The 26,410-nt window shown below is 37.7% G+C and overlaps 1 protein-coding gene across 4 annotated transcripts in view; it reads left to right on the plus strand.

Annotated features, from left to right (window-relative positions):
- Positions 1–26,410, plus strand: part of NELL1 (neural EGFL like 1) — a 298,289-nt gene that overhangs the window by 88,514 nt on the left and 183,365 nt on the right. For all 4 annotated transcript variants that reach the window (XM_069016456.1, XM_069016458.1, XM_069016457.1 and 1 more), the window contains exon 12: positions 8,661–8,789. In XM_069016456.1, coding sequence (XP_068872557.1) covers positions 8,661–8,789 — 129 coding nt within the window. The remainder of the gene's footprint in view (positions 1–8,660; positions 8,790–26,410) is intronic.

Here is a 26,410-nt window from a genome sequence, read left to right on the forward strand (position 1 = left end):
TACCAGATACAAAGCTGTAATTGCTCTGAATTAGAGAGGAGGAGGGAGAAAAGGAAGAGCTGGGGGAGAAAGGGACCAATATCTCCTAAAAATTCCTATTAAAAGGATGCTATATTTGAAAAAGGAATATATTTTGTTGCAACTGCAGGGTTTTGAAAATGTGTTTTTAAGGTCTCTATTTTAGAATTGCAAAAATAACGTTAAAATTCTAGTTTGATGGATATTAGGAGGTTGATTTAGATTTGAGCACTCTGAGGACTAATTTATGAATTAAGATGGACAGTAAAATAATACCAATGCAAAACAAAAATGAAAAAATTAACCCTGGAGCCCAGAACCCCATTTTTCCTCCTTCCAATGGGATGTTGGGATGGAGGTTCCTCTTGCTTGTTTCGTTTCAGCCCCGTGAGTTCTGGATGTAGGCTGGACCAGACTGAGCAGGCCATAACTAAAATCTTAGTTGAGGAAATCCTCTTAAATGAGAAATGTGCAGGTATCACAAGGTTAAGAAACTTGAACAAGCTTTCTTCTTAAAACGTGTTCTGATCAGTGAATTGCTGAGTGAGTAATCATTCCCTATGTATTGTATATCTGTTCTTTATCTGTCCCTTGGCGCTGGGTCTCAGCTGAGCTTAAGGGGAGCCTGGTGTCTCAGGACTCACATCTCATCTGCCTTTAGTGATGCACCTCAGAATTTCAAGCAAGAGGTGTGCCAAATGAGCATCAGACATTTGCAGGCTTAGATGGTTATTGAGGTCTGCTGGAATATTTGTCTTGCCTGCATATAAATTCCTCCAGTGCCATTGCAGATGGTGATGAAGGGGCTCTGAATCTCTCCCTCTGCCAGTAAATATTAATTAGTAAATATGCATGGTTAAATATTTACTTAGGCCTTGAACTTGAAAACACATGCATGTGGTTGCAGGGACCAGCACGTTCGAGACTGCCTATTGGGTCATGGTCTAAGAATAGACACATTAATGTTTTTAGCAGTTTCTAGAAACATCTGCAACTATTTAAGCAAGCGGTAAATGTTGCTTCTCTGTCCCTCAGAGGGCTGGATGTCTTAATGATACTTCTTAACAGATGGCCCAGTTTGATGTAGTGCAGTACTGAAAAAAAAATTCATTACTTAAAAGGATTAGAAATACGAAAGCTTCAAAGTTGATGGAAGATAAGTTCCGTAATTATTCACTTCCATATTATTGTTAGTGATAGGTAGTCTTTTTAGATATTCATCCTCAAACTGGCTTCATTATTTATAAGATGAATATTTATATTTATGTGATGGTCTCTAGAAGCAAGGGAAGGAATTGTATTTTTCCTTCCTCGGAGTTCTGGTACATGATGCTTTCAGTTTGATACATTAAACTTCCACTTCAGTTCTCCTTTACTGGACTGCTAAAACAATACCACCTCCTTTTGTATTTCATCATTGCTTTTTAAAATTCTTTTGAAAATGACGCCTAAAGATATGATTAATTTTGTCAACTTTACAAAGGCATAAATTCAATTTAGCACTCCTAAGTTGCTTTTTATATCTTGAAGTAGAATATATGCTGCTTGACACTTTTGCTTCAGTTGCATGCAACCCAAAGTAGTAGTATATAATTTTATCATGTGCTGTTGTTAAAAATGGATATTTATTAAGAATTTGATATTTGCTATGGGTTTTTTCAAGCAAACAGGTGCTCTCTGATATGGCATGCAGGCCACAGTTTCTGATCCTGTCATGTGCCAGCATATCCTTTACTGGGAAAGGATAGGCTGCTTCTCTTGTTTGCAGAAGTGACTTCTTTCAGAGACTATATTCAGCTTTTTTTTGTCCAAGCCAAAGTAGTTAGGAAGACATAGTGTAATAATTGCTGTCCTGAATAAGCAGAATTATTTGTTGGAAGGGCACATGGATCATGTGCACATTATATGCAAATTTCACATCGTATATATGATGATGCAGATAATTCATTGCATTAGCCCTTAGCTAAGCCTTAAGTTACTCAGCAGAATATTTAGTAAGCATTTACTAGCAATGTTAAATGAGAACATTATTTCTGTGTTAAGTTTATCAGTGCATGTTAGTGACTGGTAGGTTCTGGGCTTTTATCAGTTTGTGTTGTCTATAGTATTTGTAGTTGTGGGAACAGAAGACTTCTACTGAATTTCACGTTCTGTAGAGTTATAGAATATATTTGCTGAATTGGGCAAGGGTGACAGGTTTGCATCTTGTGCTTTTCTAGCTGCAGCAAAGGAATTTCCATTTAATGAAAGGATAAATACGAAGGGATCAACAGAAGTAAAAAAAAAGCCCACAGAGAAGCACAAAATCTTCACGGTGCTGTGGTATGAGACTGTACCCTCCTCAGCGATCTCTGTGGTACTTACTGCAATAGTAGCTAAGTGCCATAGGTTATGCAGGGTAAAACGTAAATCTGTGGTGTTTATGGAGATGGAAACTGAGCCAGCAAAGAACAGAGTTGAATACTGTTATGTACAGAGCTGGTGGGCTTCCTAGATAGTCATTATTGTTTGTAAATGGTAGGAAAAATAAAGACAGCAAATAATGCCTGGTCTTGTTTATGTTTGCTACATGAGTTTATAGTGCAGCAAAAGGTAATAGTATATTGCTAAGAGGCAATTTCTAGATTTCAGGGAGATGATTGTGTGAGGTGTATAGCAAGGTGAGAGTAGTATGGAAGAGCTCTGCTTTAAAATAACAGCTTATTTTTGTGATTTGAAGTACTGAATGCATAAATGGGCCTCTCCACATCTGTATATGGGAACTATCCTTGGCTGTTATGTAGAGTATACCCAGTTTTTCCTTTCATCTGTGTGCTTTAATATGAATGTCCGCTTAAACTGTATGGCTGCTTTATACTTTCCAGCAGGACAATGTGGTGTTATTAAACTGTCTTTTAGGCTTACAGAAAATTTAGTTAATTTTCAAGTTTCACAAAGAATCATTGTGTCACAAAAGACATGTTTTACTACTTCTGAGAATCACCCATTTTTCTTACAGCATGCCTGCTACATTTTTTATGGCCCAGGGACAAATCTAATACAAAAAATAGTGTCCTGAGAGTGTTTTATTGTTCCCTTTAGCTGTTTTTCTCCTTGCCAAAGACAGTGTATAATTTTGAAAGAGGGGATTTTTTTTCTCTTTTGCATGAGTGATTCAAATAAAATTTCATGAGAGAATTTTTATGTTGTTGTGCTCACAATTTTAAATATGTAAAAATAGCATTAACAGCCTTAGCAACTTCAGATGTGCTCCTCTTAAAGAGTGTGATGAAATAATGAAGTAGTGAGAGTGGTTTTGTTTCTAGAGAAAATAATTATTTGCTGTTCTGCAGTATGGTGGGACTGATGGATTTAGATTGACTGCTGACATGCATTAGGAGGAAAGGGAGACTTATTGATGAGGTGAAGCATACATGCTGCAGGGAGCAGCATTTAAATCTAAAAATGGGGCTTCTGCCTCCCTTCTTTGTGCTACTTTGCTTTGTTTTGTTTTGGGGAGGTTTGTAGTTGTTCAGTTAGAGGGTGAGGAGGCTCCTCAGTTGTGCATGTTTCTCATCTCTTCCCGCCCGGCTGTGAAACTCAGATTTGACTCTTCAGAAATTGAATTTTTCCCATTTATTGCTGTAAGGTTGGAGTTATTTCAAGCTTTTAGTTTTATTAAGATTTAATGGCAGTTGATAAATATGAATTAGTTTATTTCTAAACATAGTTGTAGCATTACTTAGGATTTAGAAGAGCTTTCTATCTGAAAAAAGAAGAAATCTTTTTAAGCTTGTTAGTCTATGTAGTTACCATTATTCTATTGCACGCAGATAAGCACTGTGTAATAAGCTCTGCATTCATAGAGCAGCTTGAAAGAATGTAAGAAGTTGCTGTTTTATGTCAGACCACTGAGATCTGGGACCACAGTCTCTGAAGGTGTAAAAGCTGCTGCTCAAAGTGCTGCTTTGCACATGACTCCTTAAAAACTGAAAGGCATAATTGGTAATGCAAATTTTAAGACTCTTCTATGACTTCTCCCTCATATTTACCTTACATACTTATATTGTAACTGTGGGGTTAAACCCTAACAGTAGAAAAGATTTTGAGGTTGAAACTACCTTGGACTTTTGAACGTTGCTGGTGCATTTTAACAGAAGCATTATGACAGTTTTTGGTTTTTTTTAAGAAATCTGTAAATGTGAGACAGTGAAATGAAGGACATCTTCTTGAACAGCAAGAGAACAGGGGTTTTACAGTTTTTGATGTGAACAGCTAAGGCTTTTGTAAGAAGTATAGAAAACAGTACAGAAGTTACAAGGAAATCCTCAGAAACAAGGAGAGGAGCATTAGTGTTGGCCGTAAAAAAAGTGAGAAGAGATAAGGATCTAAAATGTATTGATTGCAGCTGTAGTCTTGAATGAGTTCTTGCATTTTACAATCAATAATTAAGCCAAATTACCAAATATGTTAGGTATGTAAAAAACCGGATGATAGCACAGAACAGCTTAGCATGGTGCTCTGCAGAAGTAGATTCTGGTAACCACAGCTTGGAAGATGTTGCTTGGAAAAATAAAAGTAATGTTCAGGTGTCCCAAAATGGAATAAATTTTTAATTGAGATATTTGACTTGGGGCCACCAAGGCCTATCCAGTTGTGCAGTTCCTGATGCTGCAGAAGTGATAGTTTTATGGCTGCTAGCATGTGTCTGTACTTTTCCTAATTGTTTTAGTACATTTAATAATGGTCATTCTGTAGTCAGAATGAAGGAGTAGAAGGAAACCTGTATTTCTTAAGAAAAACATGGAGCAAACATTTCAGCAGCCTTGATAAAGGAAGAGAGTAATGTTATCAGAAATGTTTGGGGAATGAACAGAGGTCATCAGGCCCATCAAGAATCTAAACACACTCTTCAATATTTAATTCCCCTGGTAGTATCTAATTGTGTTTTGGATGACTTTGAAGGGCTGTTGTGCACGTTTGTGATTGTGTGGTGCAGGGAAAATGGTTCCTGGCATCTGTTCTGAATGCATTCATCTGTTATTTTAATTCATACTTTACTTTTCATCTGTGCTGGCCTGAAATTAGTTAAGGTTATCAGAACTGTTTAAGATTTTCTGTGGTTTTGTTAAATACTCTCCAATTGCCTGCTTGCTGAGATGTGATGATTCCATTTTAAGCCATTTCTTATATTTAGAGGGGAGCTGAGCTGTCTCAGATAAGACTGCTGAATATTCTGAATGAATTGTTATTTTGGCTGGACAATGGGGATGCATGCCCTCTGCTATCTCCCACCCATCTGAAATGTAGAGATCCCATTGCAGTATCAGTGGGTGGTTTTGGCATCTCTGTAGGTATCTTTAAGGAATCCTATGATCCATTTCACACCAAAGAATTAATAAAAATCAGATATTTAGCTCCAAAGCTCCAGCTGGGGAGAATGGAGACCAATGTCTAAGAAATCCAAGAACCACACTTTCTTGATACACATTTTTTCGCTCTTTTGAACTGCTAATTTTGCATTTTTGCTGCAAACAAACAAACAAAAAAAAAGTACTTTGAGAAACATCTGATCCAAGCAGTGGTGTGCTTTTTCTGACAGAGGCACGGTGAACCCCTGCTCTTCTGTTCTATCAAGCACTTTTTTTTTCCTGGTGTTTAACCTTAAATTACAGTTGTTTTGTAAAAGCTTGGTAACATAAAGTGTTGTAGCACCATGCGTGCTCTTAAAGGGAATGGCTTCCACTATCCACTTACAGAGGTATTGGACAAGTTTGCTGAAATGCTATGGGAAAGTAAAGTGGAGTCACTTCTAGACAGCAATTTTAACAGATAGGAAACAGTGTTTCACAGGTCTTTTATAATAATAAATGCCAAGGCAATCTAGAGATGTAGTAGATGTTCTGTGATTGTGCATTCCTAATAACAGGAGAAACATGGAATGTCCTTTAGAGCCTTTATTTTCTCAAGTTACAGAACTGGAGTGTTACTTTAAAAATTTAATTTAAAAAATCAAATATTAAAATTAATTATTAAAATATTAAAACTATTATTTAAATAAAATATATTAAAATAATTATTAAAATTTTTTAATTTCATGCTCTTTTAATAGCCTTCAAGCTTGGCAACCTGATTCCGAATGGAGGCTGTTCGCATTTGAGTTGATAAAGGGAACTAAAGCAATGCAGGTTTTTCCAGAGAATTTTTATAAAACAGGTGACAGCTCTAGTGGCAAAAAATGGATAGCTAGGGTATTCATCATATTTACTGATGAATTTCAGAGGTAGCAAATAAACAATGAAGGATTCACAGGGCTGTGATGTGATATTGAAAATTAATCATTGGCTTGTATTTGGGAAAAAGTGCTGTTAGAGAAGAGTGGTTGATCTGGGACTTGGGACTTGTGATGACAGTTAACTCTGAGAGGCCATCGATTTGGCTAATTGTAGGTCTTAAATTTGCCATGAGCTGATCATAAGATAAAACATTGACTCACTGGGATAAAAAGAGCCTAGAAACATAGAATTTTGGTGCAGAAAGTTGTACCAGCACTCTTGTAACTAAAACATGCTGAGAAAGATGAAATATTTTTAATAGGTTTGGATGAGAGGGAAATAGAAATAAATATAAACAAAATACCCTGAGACAGAGTAATAATCCATGTGATATTTTCAAACTTGCCTGGCTTAATACACTGATCTGTTACAGAAGTTCTGACCCAATAATAATCAGATCAAATCAAGCTCATACTCTGTGTGAGCTCAAAGGAGAATTATTATTCTAAAGAAGCAGGAAACAGACTAGGATGTCATAGTCTTAGGGGAAACAGTGACAAAGAAAATATTATAAAACTTGTTGTCTCTTGGATGTTATCTAGAATGCCGGTAGAATAGAAATCCTGCGTGGGGAGCATAAATTAGATGCTGGATGGATAAGTTTGAGGAGATGGGTTCCAGTGTTCAGTTTCAATGATAGTTGTAAAGGCAAAAATGAGAAGTCAAATATTGTGATTGCATAAATGGCTAAAGGCAGTGTATTGGCACCCTGTTTTACCAGTCTAAAAGGTACCTGGGCTTGACAAGGCTGAATCTGGAATACCTGAGTTGTTTTTATCAGACTGTGAAATGAGTAAAGACTAGAAGGGATAACTGAAATTTTCATTAAGGGAATTGGTTCTTTCTCCCAAGCTGGATTACAATGAAAGAAGGAGCCAACTGAGCACAAGGAACATACCTTGCCTGGTAATAAAATTAACTTGAAGTGTAAAACTGGATGTTGACACTGCGAGTGTCCTTCTTGCTAACAGGTGTTAACATTTGAAAAAAATTACCTCAGAACTGAACGTTAGATGATCAGATGCATAAATCTGGAGTGCACTAAACCAAGACAACCCGAGTGTTAAATTAGTAGACAACTAAAGTGTGTATGTAAAAACAAATTAAAATAGCACATCAAAGCAAGGGGTATGAACAGAGACCTGGATCTGGCATTTAGATGTTCAAAGTCCGGGTCGTGTTTATCTTAGCTGTTTTTAGGGGATGTTAGGAAGTTTATGATCAATGAACTAAAACTTTTAGTTTGCTTCTTCATGACCATGCAGAACTGGCAGAAACTCTTCTTGTATTCAGATAAGCACAAGTTGTAATACCAATAGATGATGGTATGCCTGGGTTTCTGCTTTTCCTCCTTCCAGGACAGAAAATGGAGACAAAATAGGAATTACCAAAATGACTGCTTATATATCTCAGGCAAATAGAAATTGACTCTTGGATACTAATAGGGAAAATCCATAAAACATACACCAGTGGAGGGAGGAAAAAAATTCTGTTGTCAGATTCTGTAAGTTATTTCTTAACTTCCAGTGGAGTACCTTTAAGAGATGAAGTTACAGTTACTTTCGCTTTAGACTTAAGCATAGAAAGATGTTGACATGTCTCTGAGAAATATTGAAAATCAGAAAGAAAGAACTTCAGGCACTTGTACCTTTACAGAAGGAAGTGGGAAAGTTCATCCTGTTTTTAGAAATGACTCTATGGAATAGAAGACTCTGTTCACAAAAAAACTGCTGAGAATTTGTGCGAAGGGAAAAGGAGACATTAATAAAAATTCTTCGTGATAGAACATGATGCATAGAATAATTATAAACTGTAGAAACCAATCAAGCTGGTTTTGGATGACAGAATTACAAGGCAGTGTATGAGGTTGCTTTGACTACCGGTTCAGTTTTGTGCAGTGTCTCATTTTGGTCTACTAAAAGCAGATGTGCTTATGCATAATAAGAGAATTTTGAGGGATTTTTTTTTTTTTTTTTGATGTTACACTTCATTGTCCTTGTGATGTAAGTTAGCATTGCACTTCCTGACAGTCAGAGACTTAATGCTACGTGGGTTCAGTAGAACACTAATGAATTGTTGTTGCTTCCTGCTTTGGAGTTTCTTTTCTTCTGAATAATACTAGTCATACAAATATCTTTTTGAAGAAAATGTTTTTTCTGAGAATGAATTGATGGAGAAATCCAAAAAGCCTGTGTGCACCAATGAGGTTTAAGGAGAGAATTTGGAATGTGAAATGCCGAAGTTTTTGAGTGATACAGTGAATGCAAATATCTGAATATCTGAACTAAACATGTTTTAAAACTCTATTGTATGTTTCTTGTATTTTAGGCCATAACTTCTGTGCAGAGGGACACAGGTGTGGTGAAAATTCAGAGTGCAAAAACTGGAACACAAAAGCTACTTGTGAATGCAAGAATGGTTATCTCTCTGTCCAAGGGGACTCTGCATATTGTGAAGGTAAACAAAATATTCAAAGACCCGTTCCCTGAACACCTTACTCAAAAACATAATATGAAATAAATGGTAGGTGAATGAATTTCATTGCAAAGTTCAGTTTCATGGTGGTGAATATCACAGGGACCCTTTTTGTTCATAAATGTGGATTGAAGATTACAAGTGGTGCTAGGCCACCCTGTCTGTAGGCATATTTCATTGCTGCAGTTGTGTCTTTGCACACCACGGTCACGCTGTCAGGACAATTTTTAAAACACTGTTTTTCAGGCAGTAGCACCTGCCTTCTAAAATGCTTTTTAGAGAACAGTGATGTTATAAGATGCATTAATTTAGGAAGTGGAAATTCTGCAGGCATTTGTGAGAACGGTAAGTGTGAAGGAGTACAGAGGCTCGGATGTAAAAATGATGACCTGCAGTCCTTCCTGAAGTACTTCTGTGGGACAGGTACTTTACTGAAATGGTTTTCCTATGATACGTAGGAGACCTATTTCTGAGAAGATTGTAGCTGAGGTAGTTCTGTTCATGTGTTCTGCCATCACAGGAATGAATGCAGTGGGGTATTATTCTCCTTTTTGTTTCTCTGTTTTCTAGAGCTTGTTATTCAGAGCTGTGATGTACTTCTTAAAAAGTAAATTGATGATTCAATATATACCACATTCCTTCCTGCCTTTGGATTGTGGGTTGTTTTTTTTTTTTTAATACCCTTGTATGTCAGGCTGCAATATTTAATCTTTTGACCATCATAGGAAGTTTTTGAACTGCTCTGTAAAAAATATTTCCCTAGATTGTTTTCCCAATAGTGCTGGTGATGGAAGGGGATGGCATTTTTGACAAGCTGTTAAAATACAGGATTAGAGTTGGAATACTGAGGGCTGAGGATGAAAGAATAAAAAAAGACATGTGTGGAAGGTGCTTAAATGATCCTGCATTCATAAAAAGGCTTTTTAGTATATGCAAGTGAACAGGATGGCTTGAAATAGCAGTTTATAAATGTGCTCAGTAAAGTGCAGCTTTAAGTCTTACGGTATTTAGTCTTTTCTCTACAAACAAAAATTTGAATGGAACTTTATATTCACTTTCAGTGCCTGGGAAAACAGTTCCCACATGTGTTCCTAAAGGTAGGCAGCAGATATATTGTGTATAGAGAGCAACTTTTTTGTACAAAAACCTGTGAGAAAACTGCTTTATAGGTACTACAAAGACTTGTCATACATCAGAAGACAGGCTGTTTATCAGCTGTGATATATAATCCAGTATTAGTTGTTCGGGGTTTTTCTGCTGTTTTAAATAATGACAGTGCTTGGTGTTTTTATTTACCTAGACAAAGACTATCCCTTTTTTCTTCTGTGGAAAAAATTTAAACATCTTGACCCAAGCAATTTTGGAGATATTGGCAGTACATTAGTGGTAGTGATGGTGAAAAAAAGAGCTTTTTAAAAGAAATTAACAGGAATTGCAACATACGTGGGTCTATGTTGCATAAATTTTTGGAAGGGCGAATTAAATCCCTGATTTCCATGTATGTGTGTGAAACATGAGGCAACAGAACAAACAGCTGCTTTTGCTGCCTGAGACCTTGGGATGGATGAGAGTGTTGCTTTCTGCATTTTAAGAAATTACAAATTTGCTAGATGGAGTGTCATTCTCTGAAGGTAACACAGAATAGAGGCCCTTGAGGAAGGGGAGCTACAGACTGACAAATTGATTAGCCAAGAGGTGACTCAGCCCTGTGAAGAGCTTCCTTTCACTCCTCAGAGCAGCTTTCTGCAAAGTTTCTTTTTATGCCTCTCTAACCTCATTCCTCTCATCTACGTGTTTAATCTGCTAAATAGAATAATTTCATAGTTGGCTGTACAATAGTCTCAAATGCATGGTGGAGCTGTGATTTACACAAATGAGGAGAAAGGCCTGTATCTGAAGGTACAGTTCAGCAGAAGGTTGATATAGTATAGGGGTGGATTTTATCTTTTACTGTTCTGAATTTCTGTGTGTAAGAATTAAATACTCAAAACACCTGTGGAAACAAGGAAGATCTCATGCTTAGCTGTAGTTCTGAATTTGTCTTTGTCAAGCCTTTGAACTTAAGACATGTAAGATTACTGTTTCCTTTGAAATGGAAGGTTAAATTATTTCAAACTCATGGTATGTGCTGGTGGCACCTTAGTTTAGCGTGCTCCAGATCATTAACTTGGAGCTTTCCAAATTGCTCATCTCTTCCAGTGTGCTTGAAGTAGTTGTGCATGTGAATTGTGATGTATAGTATTATTTTACCTTACCTATGATTTTACTGTTTTTTTCTGCTTGCTCTTATTCACACTCTTCTATCATGCTGGAGTTTGGTGTCATTTTCATTTTGTAAGATCTCTGAAGCATTGTGTTTGAGTCTGCTCTGCTTTTTGATAAGTATTTGTCTCTTTTTTTAACTTTGCATATTCACATTGACAGTACAGTGGAAAAATAATTAAAAAGATTCTAACTTTTATTGGAGAATTGGCATCAACAAATTTGTAAAATAAATAATAAAAAACTGAGAGTCTTTTACTATTCATTCTCAGCAACTGCTTTTCAAGTACTTAGAAGCTTCTTAAGTCAAGATGTACATATAAGATAACCACTTATATGCATTCCATTTTTGAAAGAACAGAGATGTATTCAGGGAAGACAGTTTCTGAAAGGAAACAAGTAAATGAAGCTTGTAAAAAATGAAGGAGATAACTGGAGATTCCTCTGTGTTCTATAAAAACAAAGTATTTTACTTAAAAACAGAAAAGTTGGTTTTTTTCTGATATTTGGCTGCTTGTCTTGTGTATGTAAGACATAATTACAGCATTTGTCTTTTGAAAAGAGATTTTTATTAATCATGTGGTCTGAGGTTTACCTACAGCTGTGGATACTTAGACACAGGTGTTGAACCGGTGTCCCCTTGTCACATATTCACAGATAAATCCTGGGAGCCATGCAAGTAAGCTAGCCAAATCCAAGGGCTGTGGGACTCAAACATCCCCATTGCAGCAGTGTGTGCACACTTGCCGCTCTGGCATCTCGGGATGTGACATACGGGCACCTGCCTTGAGCTGTGGAAGCTGCACGTGTGTTAGTGCCACATGGGGCAGCAGTTTGTGGCAAAACCAGGACCAAAATGGGGAGTTCATTTGAGTCTGCCTTATGCTGATTGTCCCAGATGTGTTATGTGATGTGTGCAGCAGACATGCAAATACTTACTTACGCACTTAGGTACTTCTTCAAAGCTGAGAAACTCTGCAGTCTGTGGCTACGTTGCAAATAATAGGACAGTCTGCATATTGTGAACTAAGAGACAGGAAAGTGTCAGCACATGGAGAGTCTGAAGCCCAGAGATGATAAAGAAAGGAAAATGAAGCCTCCTCAGCTGAAAGCCAGGCTTGTTGCTAGCTAGCATGCTGATGCTCACTTTTTAGATGCTAACGGGCAAAGGGCCATCTCTTCTGAAAAGCATGTGGTGATTTTCTGCTATATATTTCATAGTGAAGAGGAAAGGGGTAATATTTTTCTGCCACATTTCAGCTCCCCATTCTTTATTACCTTCTTAGCTTGAAACATTTGCAGCCCCTTTCTACCTGCAAAGTTATGTTGGTACAAAAGTGATTTTTATGTCATTGCTGTTGAGATCCCATCCATTGTGAGAACTGGTAAAATCTGAAGTGGGATAGATACCACAGGACGAATCCATGCTTCTTCTCACTGGCAAGAGTGCATGGAACAAGAAAATTAATATTAACCTTAGCCATCCTTTCTGCCCACTTACTTATGCCCCTGAGAAGCATCTCATGAAAGTGGTACAGTGGCATACCACAAGGTGTCTTGTCATGTTACACAGCATGTGCTCAGCCAGTGTCACCAGAGAATGGCCTGTGATATATAGGTGTCATATAAGAAAAGATCCATTGATTAAAGTGGACCTACAAGATGAATATTCTCATTTAAGGATGAGATTGTATTTTTTCCCTGTATACCTGATTATGTTCTCTAGGATGATTCTTACATGACATGACCCTCACCTGACCCAGTGCTGCTACATCAGCTTAAAGAGTGATGAATGAAATACCTCAATATTTGTGAAAATTCATTCAATTTTTGAACTTGATAGAATGCTCTGGAAGCACACGTGACTTTCAGAAGGAACATGACTCAGTCGCTCTTTCCCTTCTGTGCTCTGAGCGTGTTACTTAATCTGTTCTTAACAAATTATTACTCATTTCAAAAAAATGTCACATAAGCTCTGAAATGCTAGCCAAATTCAGAAAATCTGCCTACTTTGTGCTCTAAGGAAGAGTTATGATAATTTTACTGGGCTTGGCAGATTTTGGGAAGATGAAATAAAGACGAATGAAAGCTTAGGGAGAAAACTGAGTGCTCATTTTCCACTGAGCATAGATCCAAGCATGCAGCATGGGCACCTGGCAGAATGTCTGCCTGGTGTGCTTGAAATCTCAGGACTTTGTTGCTAGCTATTGTAAAAATAGCTGATTTCCTTGTGATCACATTTAATTTCCTTGTGATTTGCAAGTATGTTGCAGACACATACAGTAGTCTTTATTGCTTTCAGTTTTTTTTCCTTTGGACTTGATTCCAGATGTAGTCAGGAAATTCTTTACAGAAAGGTACGTAAATATATTGAAAATATCTGTTCTGAAGATGCATTAGTGTAGGCTTGGTCAGAAAATGTTTATTTCCTGAAAGTCACTTAGCAAAAAAAATACAACAGAAAAATAAGATGGATTTTTTCCCCATTATTGCAGAAATCAGGAAAAATTAACCTTTTTAGATTAATGATTTATTTCCAAATTCAAAGACATAACTCTCAGAATGCTTTAATGAAAAAAAAAGTTTAGATGGGTTTTTTTTCCCATTATTGCAGAAATCAGGAAAAATTAACCTTTTTAGATTAATGATTTAGTTCCAAATTCAAAGACATAACTACCAGAATGCTTTAGTGAAAAAAAAAGTTTGCTTCTGTTGCAAAACATTGTGGAACAAAAAAATCTTTCATCATACAGTGTGGCTTCTGTTACGGTTTTGGAGATGAGAGAGCTTTATAAAGCTTACCTCTAGTATTTAATCCTTTGACTCATCACATCCTGTGCATAAATAACTGTTCAGTGTGCAGAACTTTTCTCAAGCCGTTTGAACTGAAAAAGAATAAACCCAGTCCTGCATATGGCCCTCAGAGTAGAAGTCTGCTGGCAATCCACTGAGTTTTCACAGCTGGCGTTTTTCTTGCTCTATAAAATAAGGTGAATTTTGTTGAGTTTTCCCCTCCTTCTCTGTAGTGATTTCACTGCAGCTGTTCTAATTTCACCGCACTGTGGCTTGGGAGGTGACATTAACATTATGTGGTACCATATAAACCTTCTGTGTGGCAGTGATGTACAACTGTGGTTTTGGATGGTGTCCATTGACTTGACTCCTGGGTCAGCTTTTAATGATAATCCTGCTTGCTGTACTCTCAGAAAACCTGCATCACAAGATGTGTGTTTCCTGCAGATGTTGTTCAGTGTGCTGTAATAAACTTCCATTCTGTGCTGCATAGGTGTGAAGATGCAGATACATAGACAGAACTGTGCATACTTCAGGTAATTTCATGAAGTTAAGGAGTTGGGACAAATACTGATGGTAAATGCACTGATTTGTTTCTCTATGCTGAAACCATAGAAAAGGGGGAGGGCAGGAGAAGAATTTGAAAGTGTTACAGTCAAATCATCATCTCTGTTCCAACTGAAACACTGCCATTAATGTTGTCTTTGAGACAAAGTCCTCATGGAGATTTATAAAACAATACCCAAAACCACCTCTGCATGCCAAAAACCTCAAACAGCCCCTCCGCCCCTGCCTTTTATAAACACATAATTTGATGCCAAGTTGCTTTTTTAAAAGTTCACATTTTCTTTGAAAGACACTTCTTAACCTACTTTTTAACATTTCAGTTACCTAACAGTGTCAAATTTAAACTTCTACAATGTATGTGATCCTATTTACCAGTGAAAGTTGGTTTTCTTGGTGATACAAGACAAATAATACATTTCTCCTGCGTACTGTTTTCATAGAGAGAGACTTTTTATTTAAAATTACATCCTTAACCATCACATGAACTCAAATTCATCTTTTATATCATGATCAAAAGGTAGGCACTTGTCTGTCAGTGTCCTGCCTTTGTGGGTATATGGACTTGAATAAATGAGACTACAAATTCCTTGTGCTATGAGCTGCTGGTGGAGGAGACTGAATTAAAACCAAAACAGACCCTTTCCCTCTCAAGTTCACTGGATGGTGGTAAATTCAAGGCAGAGATTATATTTTTGCCAGTGGACAGAAAGATTTCAAGCAAAATACTAAAATTTTTATCCTAAGAAGATTTAAGAGTTTTTTGGAAGGTGATGTTTGTGCCTTATATGGCTCTAGATAGATTATTTCTGTTATCAAAGCTGCTTTTATGTTTACAAGTTAATTAGTTCAAATTCATGTTCCAACTACAGAAACCTGGAAAGTGGAATTATTTGCCATCCCCTGGAGTAACTTCAGTTCTTTTGGTGTAACGTCATGCTGAGATTTATATGAAAATAAATTCTAATTTCTAATAAGGTAACCATATGTTTTGGTGTTGTTGTAATAAAGTGTCATAAATAATTATGGCTCCTAAGGAATTCAGGCTTGCAACTGTCAGTTCTTATGTTAGTAACTCTCATATGAACAAATTATAATCATTGATTTTAAAGGAAAAAAACATCCTCACCCCTTCAGGATGGCGATGAAAATCCTGCTCTGAGGCTGCTGAGATTTTTGTTCACGTGAAGATTTGGGATCTTGTGTCCCCAAATCAATAAATGTTCTTACATGTTAGGGTTGCATTCTTCTGAAATTGTACAGGACATAATTTGATAGATGGATTAATGAAAACTCAGTGCCATGTTGTTGGCTACTGATCATAGTAGAATCTGACTTAAAAGCTGACCAGTAGGAGAAAAAAGGCTATTGCATTTTCCTTCTGTGTCAGTGTAATTATCTTTTTCACTGTAATGACCATTTGTTGTGTGCAGACTGGAAGCTTCAGACAAAGTGTTTTAGAGAAACCCTCCTCTTTAGTCAGGAGGTGCAGAAAGGACCCCCTTGCTTTCAAAACTTCTCAGAGAGGAGTCTGGGTGCAGCTGGATCGAGGCTTAGCCCCAGACTTGGTCAGAGGTTTGAGTCTAAAAGATTTTGTAGGTGTAATTGTACCTTAGTATGATTCTGTTCCACAGGGTTAAGGATGGCAAACCAGATAAATTTATATAAAAATAAATGATTTATCATGATAGTGTTTAAACTAAAAGATGTTAATCAGAATTATTTACTACACAGTAAAGGCAGCTGTGATTACTAGTACAGTATAATGCACTATTTTTGAAGCAATATCAAAGGAATTATATTAAAGTTAGCAAAAGCAATTATTCAGTAGAGATTGATGTTACTCACCCATACCAATGGCCATGGGCAGATCTCTTTTGCTCACCCTGCAGGATGTCCCCACTCAAGGGAGGGGTCCCTGCATGCACTCCAGGGAGGGGTGTGTTAGAAGACCTTGCTGCTAAACAGTGGGATCGGGCTTTTATAGGACAGCGTGAGTCATGTGTCTCCTGGCCAGCTGTGTCAGCTCAGCATCTTTACTTACCAGTGGTATCACTGTTGGTTCCTTTATCAGGTACCTTACCAGGTCTGCCACATCTTCACCTCTCTGTCAGGAGGCTGGAATTTGGGATTGATGGGTCAGGCTGGTTTCAGCATTATTCAACACCAAAAGCAGCAAGAGATCCCTTCTCCTGTCACCACAGACAGCTCTGTAAACAGGGCACTGTTCCAGTTGTTTCACCCCCACTCCAGGCAGAGCATCCTGCTACACCCTTACAGCAAATTGTCCCCATAGCATGTTCCAGCAGTGAAAGAGGGAGAAATCCATACAATCAATGGGGATGTGTATGTCCATCCTGTCAGCAGAAAGAGCTTTTGCTGGTCTTTACTCATTAAGCCCCTGTATTGATCCTGATATTTCCAAAATTCTTTTTTCAAATTATGATACAGTATAGTTCATGTCACATTCCTGCTGGCATCAATGAAACAGGGAAACATTTGAAAGGGTTTTTTGTTGGATTCTGGTGGTTTAAACAAGGTAAGTGCTTGCATCAAACATTTGGTAACAAAGGAAAGAAAAAAAAGAGCATTGTTCTGCTAGTGATGATCAGAATTTTTCTTGTGTTTGAGCTGGACTTAAAAAATACTGAGAAATGTTTGTATACAGTGAGGAGGTTTTGCTTGGACTTGAATGGAAGCCTCTTACCAGTACAAGTTGCTAAAAATTGTGTGCTTAGCTCTTAAAACTTAAGGGTTGGGGTGCTGAAGTTCTTTTTAAAAATCTGGAGCATAACTGGAATAGTTAATAATGTGTGTGCACGTGTGTGTTTATGCATATATGGGGAATGGAGTTTTCCCATTGCAGCCCTACAGACTTTGGTTACCCAGGATCTGGCAGAGTTGCATCTCTCTCGGGGGTCTGTGAAGTCCAAAAGGGAGTCAACATAGAAAACCTCCAATTAACTTCCAACCTAATTTTTTTCTGATTCTGTCATCTTGACCTGCACTGGAGCACTGGAGGGACATTTTAGATGCTGTTCAGTCTCTGTGGTTACCTTTTTCAGTTCTTGGGTGTGCAGACAGGGCAATTATTTTGCATTGTTTAATGTCTTGAAATGAGGAAAAGAGAATGTCTTTTAGATGCTGGCACTGAACAGTTTTTCAGCTACTTTGAAGAAACTTGGTGTGTGGTTTTGATGCTCAATCTGTCTCTCTTTTACTCTTAAAGAACGATCTGGGGGCATGGAGCCCCTTTTCCAAATGGAAGTTCTCACAGCCAGTTTACAGATAACATGTTGGACTGGGCTTGATTCTGACTGTGCAAAATTGTGTGTTGTAAATGGTGTCATCTGCCTGCTTCAGAGTCTGTGCTGGCAATAGCAGAGCAACAGATCTGGTTTTGAGGCTGCCTAAATGTTGGCATGGGTGGGTCAGAAGAGGGAAACAAATGCACTTGTCCTACAGCAGGATCTGTTACAGGCTGAAAGGAACACCATCCACCCCCACAATTGTGAGAACATAAGAAAAAAACCTGATTTGCTGGAGAAACCCATATGAAGGACATGGGGGACTCTGATCTAAGGCTAGAGAATGTAGAGACCAGAGGTAACATGCAGTGAAGTGAGTGTAGAAAATCACTTTGTTCAGGTTTGTATATAGATGTTGGGGATCTTGGGAAAAAATAGCATTAAACTCCTTGGGAACTGTTCTCAGTGCTATGGTGTCTCAAAGAAATTTTTTTTAAAATGCTTTTAAGCAGTTTCAGCTGCTAGGGTACAACAAGTGTGTCTGAGGCTCTGGTGCTTCCTGAGCAGATGCTGAGCCAAAGTGACCCTGGGGACACTGTGGCACTTTGCCTGGCTGTGAGGCCACAGCACCCCGTCTTGGGAGGAGGTAACAGATGAGGAGAGTGACACCTTTACAGAGAAGGTAAAAATGAAAGGTGAGGGCTTTGGGGAGCCAGGGGACTTACAGTGTGCAGGGTCTGTAATATAAGCCACAAATACAGCATCTTTGCTAGATCCAGGAAAGGACATCTAGCAGATAGTCTGTGTTGACCAGTTGTATGATTAATCTTAAAGGATTTGCTCCACCTAAAGTTAGTTGCAGAAGAAAATTAACAAAAGGGCAACTAACCAAGCAATCACTCCTTTTCCCCCACAGATGTTATGGATTTTTTTTTTTTTTAAACTACTGAAGGAAATTAGGATTTTATCCTTCAATAGATAAAACCCCAACAAACAAAACACCAAAACCAAATGGAATCTGGCTTATTATAAAAATATTTTTAAAAGTTATTTTTAATAGCAAATAGTTTTGCCCTTGGTGATAGCATAGCTGGAGGCTGTTCCAGTAAATATTAGCTATTGTCTTTTCCCTTATGTGAATATATTTTGTTTCCAGTAGAAGGTAAACAGAATTGGTTCTAAAAGTACAAGAGTCTCTAAACTCATGACCAATGTTAGTTTATACTGGCACATTTCCCCCTGCAAGATTTAGTAAGGAACTTACTGATTTGGTTCTGGGTATCTGAAGTTGATGTACATGTGAAAAACAAAGCACAGAAGTTAAGACATTATTGGAGAAGGCATTATTGCTAACCTCAGGCTTTGCTACATGGTTTGCTCTCTACTCTTTTTTTACTATTTCAGCATGCATATTTTTCATCCTTGACCAGTATTTCTCCTTACAGCTTCTGTTCAGATAATTTGGAACTGAGTTGTATGCTGATGGTGCAGGCCATGTCTGTATTAAGTGCAATCTATTCTGAATTTATTAAAAGTCATTGAGCTTTTGACATTATCCAGATGTAGCAGGGATACACTGGTATATAACAATTTTAATATATTTAGACAATTTTAGACAACAAATTTAATATATACAGACATATTTCTTTTACATATTTGTATCAAGTTTTATTTTCAAATAAAAATTCAGTTAAAAATTCAGTCTTTTTTAGTGCAATTCATTTATGGAAACACATTTATAGATTTAGTTAAGCAAAGCAACAACATACTATTTGTTGTGTTGCATGAAGAGCTGTGTTTGAATTGAAACTAAAAATAAGGCTCCTTTTTTCCACTTGCATTGTTCTAGTAAGAAGAGGAAGCTGGGCCCTCTTGTATGTAAGATCTGTGTGTTTACTGGTGTGTATCTGTGCAGGTTTGTCTGGGTTGGTTTACTGCCTAGAAGCTGGGATAATAGTGTTAGCAGCATCCTTTGTTCTTTTGCCAGAATATTGTGAAGATTACTGGGTGCAGGTACTTTATGAGGAACAGCACAATAATACCACAAAATCAGCTGAAGTAAGTGTAGAAAAGTAATCAAACTGCTTACATAGCAAGAAATAAGTTGTTGGGTTTTTTTCCGGTTTTATTTTCTAAATGTTATTGACAGCTGAGGGGAGACTTTCTATAAAATATTCATGTACATATTTAATTTTTAGAAAGAGAATTCCTCTTAGTCTGTAAGATTTTTGACAGACAAATCAATTTCATTTAGGTGGGTAGCTGCCTCTAAAAAATCTCTCAAAAATGTATTTTTCTAATACATCTACCTCTGTTTAATGATCTGCTTCTGTGTGCGTCTATTTTTTGGAGGTTGGTAAAAAGAGTTATAAAAAAAGTTGAAGTGAGACGTTGATTTAAATAATTGAAATCAGTACAAATGTATGTACAGCATCTACAAAGCTAATCCTTATATTGATGTTGGTTTCCTGTTGATTTGCTGACTCTTACAATAGTTTTAGTATTCAGGGTTTTTTTCCAAAAAACATACCTTCTCATTTTTCCAGTTGTTCTTCATGTCTAAAGAGTAAATTTCAAAATACCTTTTGGGTGCTCACTAGAAAATTTTTCAGTGTCTGTCCTTAGCGCTTTCTTTTCATTTTTAATTTTCATTTCTAAATTAGACATCTTAGTTTTCCTTCCTGCTATGGATATTTTCTGATAAATTGCATTATATTAACCCAATTTTTTATTGCTTCTCTTGAAGATGTTTGCTGTGTTTATATCTTGTGTTGTGTTTATATCTTGTCCTGACCTCACTTGCTGAAGCTGTGTATGCCTCATATGCATAAGGCATATAACATGTCCCTGTAGGGATCACTGTGTTTAGTTGTAGAAAATTAATTTCTCTCCACTTACAGGCTTAAGAAAATGCTTGAAAATAATTAGGATAAAATTGGCAATGCAAAAATGCAAACTCCTTTTTGTATCTCATCTTCCTTAGGATTGTTTACGTCTCAGTTTTAGTATTTTGTTTCCATAATTCTTATGGCTCATGTTTTCCCTTCAAGCTTTCACCAGAGGAGGTGTCTGTACGTCTTGGTAGCTGTTAGTGCTGAGATGACTGTATGAATACATTTCACATCTTCAGACCCAAATGTGAGTTGGAGTTAGCTCAGAGACATGCTGTGTTTTGCAAGAGAGAACATCCAACTTGCAAAGAGTTTGCACTGAAAAATCCCTGGCTGCCTTGGGGCTGGCTCTAGGCATAGGCACAGCAGGTGATTTCCTGGGGCAGCAGACCTGCATGGGGCAGGTTGGCCACATGATCCCTCTGCTTTCCCTGTGCTGGAGCCCAGAGCTCAGTGCCTAGTGGTGCTCCTGCTTCCCAGGGAGGAGATCATGAAGTAAGACCTGCCATCGTGGCAGGTATTCAAGAAGTAGCTGTTGCTGGTCCCACTTTTTCTGTTCCCTCAGGAGAAGATCACTGAGGGTTTTGTTTCCTAACTTTTGAGTCCCCCATCCATAAGGCAGTAAAACAGTTTTGTGCAGAGTTGATTCAGTGCTTCCCAGTGTCAGCGCTGTATTGTTGGTTGGCTTATGTGAGGATGCCATGGCAGCCTGAGTTTGTTGCTGATGCATTCGCACCTCCAGGAGTAGGAATGATCCTGATTAATTTTTCTCCACAAAGCTCTTCCTCACCGCTAGAATATGGGCATTGTTTTCCACTGTGAGTTTTCTTAAGCAAGAGGAATTTTGCTGTACTTACATGAACTTGTATTGTCACTTAAATGACAAAATGGAAAACCAGGCAAGCCTGTGGGAAGATGAAGATCATTGTTAGATATTGGAATTTTTGTAACCAACAGTTGGGCTGGTTCAGACTCTTAAGACACCACTCATGGAGGTGCCAGGTTCTTGCATGTGAGTTATTTTTCAGTTAAGCACTTTTTTTAGCTGGAATTATATAATATCTGTTTAAGAACCACTGTTTTGGTCATGGAACATTTCCTCTATTTACTTGGGCACAAGTGACATTAACCTTTGAAGGTCAGGCTGTCTGCTCTGTTCTGGAGGTTTTTTTAACCCATTACCCCTTTGGTGACTTTATTTGCTTTTCAACTTTCAGTCTAGTTAGCTCAATCAGTGCTGTTGTAAAAAGGTCAGTGGCAAACTGAAGTGAATCCAGTTTGTGGAAGAATGTAAGGCACAATTTCTAGTCGCTTTTTTCTATGAGAATCAGTTCAGAGCCTGACACTCCCACTGTGTGTGGTTTTCATCTGAAGATTTTTCTGTACAAACAACAATATCAGATTTGGCTAAAACGTGACCTGCCTTGTGGCTGGTGGGGCAGCTGATGCTTGACAACACTGGAGCTGCAGTGCCTCAGCATCCTTTTTAGCAATTAGAACTGTGCTAATTTTATATAAAAGGCTACAGAACATTGAATCTTAGGAAGATGTAAAGCTTTTGCCAAACACTGTTTTGGTTGTCAGGAGTACCTAGCTTTGCGTTTTGGGTACACCAGGAAATTGTCAGCTCAGTCTGAGAGCTAACAGGTTGTGCCAGTTGTTTCTTGGTTAGGTATTGGCATTACTGGATATCCAATAATGTGCAGCAGATGATGAATTTGGAGGTGAGCTGAACCATCCTCTCTCATTAAGCATTTGGAAACAAATGAATTTTAGTTTCAGATGAATAGAATTTCTTTTCCTTATTTAACACAATATAAACAACTGGAGCTTGATTATATCTATTTTGCAATTCACATAAATCTTGAAATGAATTAATGAGGAACATGGAAAAGAGGATGGCATCTTGGACACAGGAATATAATCAATGTGTATTCCCCTGAGCTGTATCTGTTTTGTGCTAAGTTCCCATTGATTTTGTAAACATTTTAGTGTTAGCCATAATCCCCTTTGAATATAAATCATTCCCTGTTAGTTTCTCCTGTCTTTTAATTAATTCTGAACTGACTGGCTTGAGAACTCTTCCTTCAATATTATTACTAAACCTGGTAAATTCTCCCTTATTTTCTTCACAGCCTTACTCTGACCCCTGTGAAATCTGTAGGCATATAGAATTCCCGAGAACTGGTGAAGCTTAGAAAATCTGAGGCAGCCAGAAAGTGCCAAAATTAGAGACTACAAGAAAATCAGAAATCTTGAGGGAAAACCAACTGATTTTGTAGTAAATTATTTTCTCCATTTGAATTTGTAGGAGTTCCTTTTACAGGTGAAAACACCCTATCCTTCAAAAGAAAAAGGAGACTGAAATGTTCCTTCTGAGACTGGAGAGTTGGGACAGGGGCCTTATACCCTCATTCTGGTTTAAGGACACAGGGAACATGAGCTTTCTATTCTCTTTTCAAATGAGTTAGTTGGAAAAAAATGTTTTGGGGAAAAAAATTTTGGTTGATTGGTACAATTTCTTGGTTTCAGTCTTGGAAAAGAATATTACTTAAAGAGATGATACTGAAATAAAAATAAGCAGCAAAAAAGTAGCAAAGTAGCAAAGTACAAGTAGCAAAAAAGCTGGCACTGTTATTTCTTGAAAAATACATATATTGCAGTAGGAGGTATTTTGTCCTGTAGAGTAACAGAGTGTATCATCAGGTAAACTGTTTGGAGCTACAGGGGATAAACTGAGTTAGGAATGTTAAGTGCAGCAACATCAGACACTCTTCTTTGATATTGCTGCCCCAGGGCGGGGAGGAATTCTGTTTGAAATTACATCGCTTTCAACTTAAATACTCTATTTTCACTAATCCTGACATGTCAATGGAGGTTGGTTCATCATCCATCCAGTAGGCAAAATTCCAGAATTCTCACGGTTCTCTTGTGTAGACATCAATTCTTCCTGCTCGTTTCCCAAAGAGCCTGTTCCATAGATGACAGTCTTGTGTAATACCACATGATACTCCAACATTAGTAGCAATGATAATACAAGCAGTAAAATAACTTTGGATCTAGTCTAACTCTACTGCAGTAGGTGGATCTTTTCATTACAGTATTGTATTTTTGGACAGGATTTTGCAATGGTCATAACTCTTGGAAATCAAACCTGTTCCTTACAGAATAAGATGAGGCATTGCTTCTTTTTGACACTCTCCATCTTTAAATTGCAACTTTATAATATTGCCCATTTTGATAATTGGTCTATTCATATTTGGGTACCAAGATTCTTTCTGAAGTGGAAAAGATGGAGAGTTGAGAGTTCTTTAAATAGCTGATCAACATTTCCCTGCCTCCCCCGCCAAAGTTCTAAATCCACTTTTGCATAGGTAGAAGGCAAGAGCTTGTGAGCTGGAGGTTACTATTTCACTATGTATTGCTTGTCTAAGACAGCAGTTGGACTTGATGATCTTAAAGGTCTTTCCCTGCTTAAATGAGTCTATGATTGATATTTAACCGTGGAGGTTGTCTTGAGTGGCATGTGAATAGTGAGGTGTAAGGATGAGGATAAATGAGAGAGTATGATCAGTCATTGTTCCTCACAGTTTGTGTTGCACATTTCCATTTAATGATTACAAGTATCTCTCAACAAGTTTCCTGTGTTTCCCTCATCAACTTTTTACCCCCATAAAAGAATGAGTGATGTTTATTCATTACCTGGAAGCCACTTTGTTGTGATTAGGAGCAATTTTGGAGGATGTTAATAATGTGAAGGTACCACAGAAGTGTTCTAAGCTTTGATTATGTGAGTTGCTTGTTTATGGAAGGAAGCATCGTCCATAGCTGTGTGTGTGCTAATACATATTTATACACGAGTGTATTCTAGATGTTAGCTACATCTGTACCTTTAGGCTGTTCTTTAGTCTATTGTAATCATGTTACAATAATTAAAACATCAGAGGAACAAACAAACAAAACCTCATTTTAGTGCAATGGGGCTTATGATGCCTGACAGATAGAAGTAATTAATTTTTTCCATGAAAAGCATACAATAGGAATGCTATCAAAACAACACTAGCCTAACTGTGCATTGAGGAGGCAATAATTGCACTTGAACTGCATGGAATGTACTGATACAGGACATACTTGGATTTTATTGTTTGTTCCTTTCTGGTATTTTGTTGTACTAAGAGGCTGCATTATTTGAGCAAAGCTTGGTTACTCATGCATAGCTTACTAAATTCTCATTTACTGTAAATAGTATCTTTCCTTTCAAAAGGTGCCAGTCCTGTGTTTTTCTAAACGTCTCACCAAATTTGATGCAAACTTCAGGCTCTCACTGTGGGATTGATTCTTGTTACTTGTTTGGAGAGGTTAGCTGTGTAGTAAAGTAAAAAAAAAAACAAACCACTTTTTTACTTTTTCAATAGGCTTCTTGATTTTTGCTGAGATTTCTGAGCACTTTGCTGCACCCTGTGATCAGCATATGTTTTCTCTGAAGCTTAGACCAGCAGTTTTAGTTACTGGCACTAGAACTGGAAGTCAATAGTTAAATACTCAGAGTTTGACTGTGCTTGCCATGCTGCCTCTGGCTCGGTGTGGTGTGAGCGATGAAGAGCTATTTACAAGTGGTTTAAACAGAGTATGGGTACTTTCCCAAGCCTTTTATAAATTTTTTCCATTATCTGTGCATTGACGTTTTTTCTAATGTCTTACTGCTCAAAGTTACTGAAAAGGCTTCTTGGTCTCCCTGTGGGCTCCTTAAATTCCCCTTGGAGTGGAAGCAGAACTCAGTATGGGCCCACAAAAGCAGCAGCTGACTGCTGGGGTGCAGCATTGTTGGGTTGCCGCAGTTCCCTGTGTGCTGGATCCCAAGAATGCGTCTCCCAGGGCACCAGGAATCAACTTCACAAAGCAGTAATGATCCAGAGACTTGTCCATTGCCACAGGGGCAGGAGCAGTGCTCACAACCAACAGATAAAAATCCCATCTCTACTGTTGGCAAAGTAGATGAAATAGATGATATGTTTTCACAAAAGAAAACTATACTTAAGGGTGTAATTGGCCACTGCAGGCATTAAGCAGAAGACAAAAAATTAAGCAAACACTCCATGAGCATGACTCTTATAAGTCAGTAAGGCAGACTTAATTCAAGTTACCTGAGATTTATTATGGCACTTCAAATGACAGCAATCTTCACTTCTCAGGTGGCAGCCTGGGTCACTGAATGTTGGTTTGAATTTACAAGTCACGACAGATTGCTTTTGAGGTCAGCAAATGTTTTCTTTTTTAAAGTGAGAATGCATTCTATAAGAAGAAATTTATTAAAATCATAAGAGGACGAGTCTAATGACAACTTCCTGGTGGGGCAGTTGGAATTAAGTAATCCTTAATTATGTTTTATGTTCCTTCCCCTCATCATCACTGTGTTATTCCAATGTTTTGAAACATGTGGGTCTGGATTTTTAAAAAAAACCCAAAACTTCTGCAAAAGTGTTTTTAGGATCCTCAGCTAATCAATCTCTGTTTTTGTTTCTTGAGGGGATGAAGGAGCTTACAGCTCCTTTAGGACCAAACCTTTTGATTGTTGTGAAAGTTGCCATGTAGTTGAGTAAGAACATGCTATGTGAAAAGGAGAAAATAGTTAAGTTTTTCTTGTGTACATAAGTGCACCAGTTTCAGCAGGGTATGAAAGCAAGCACAGTGGAAAGAAAATAAACAGTTCTCTTGTTAGAGAGAGCAGCTGTCAGTTCTTCTCTGTTTGCCATTGGCCTTACAAGGGAAATCTCACTATCTCCTGATGAATCCCTTTTGTGAGCAAACTTAAGGTGCTTCATATTTCACCTGCAGATGAGTTTGC

This window comes from Aphelocoma coerulescens, chromosome 5 (assembly GCF_041296385.1).
Source record: "Aphelocoma coerulescens isolate FSJ_1873_10779 chromosome 5, UR_Acoe_1.0, whole genome shotgun sequence".
Lineage (NCBI taxonomy): Eukaryota > Metazoa > Chordata > Aves > Passeriformes > Corvidae > Aphelocoma > Aphelocoma coerulescens.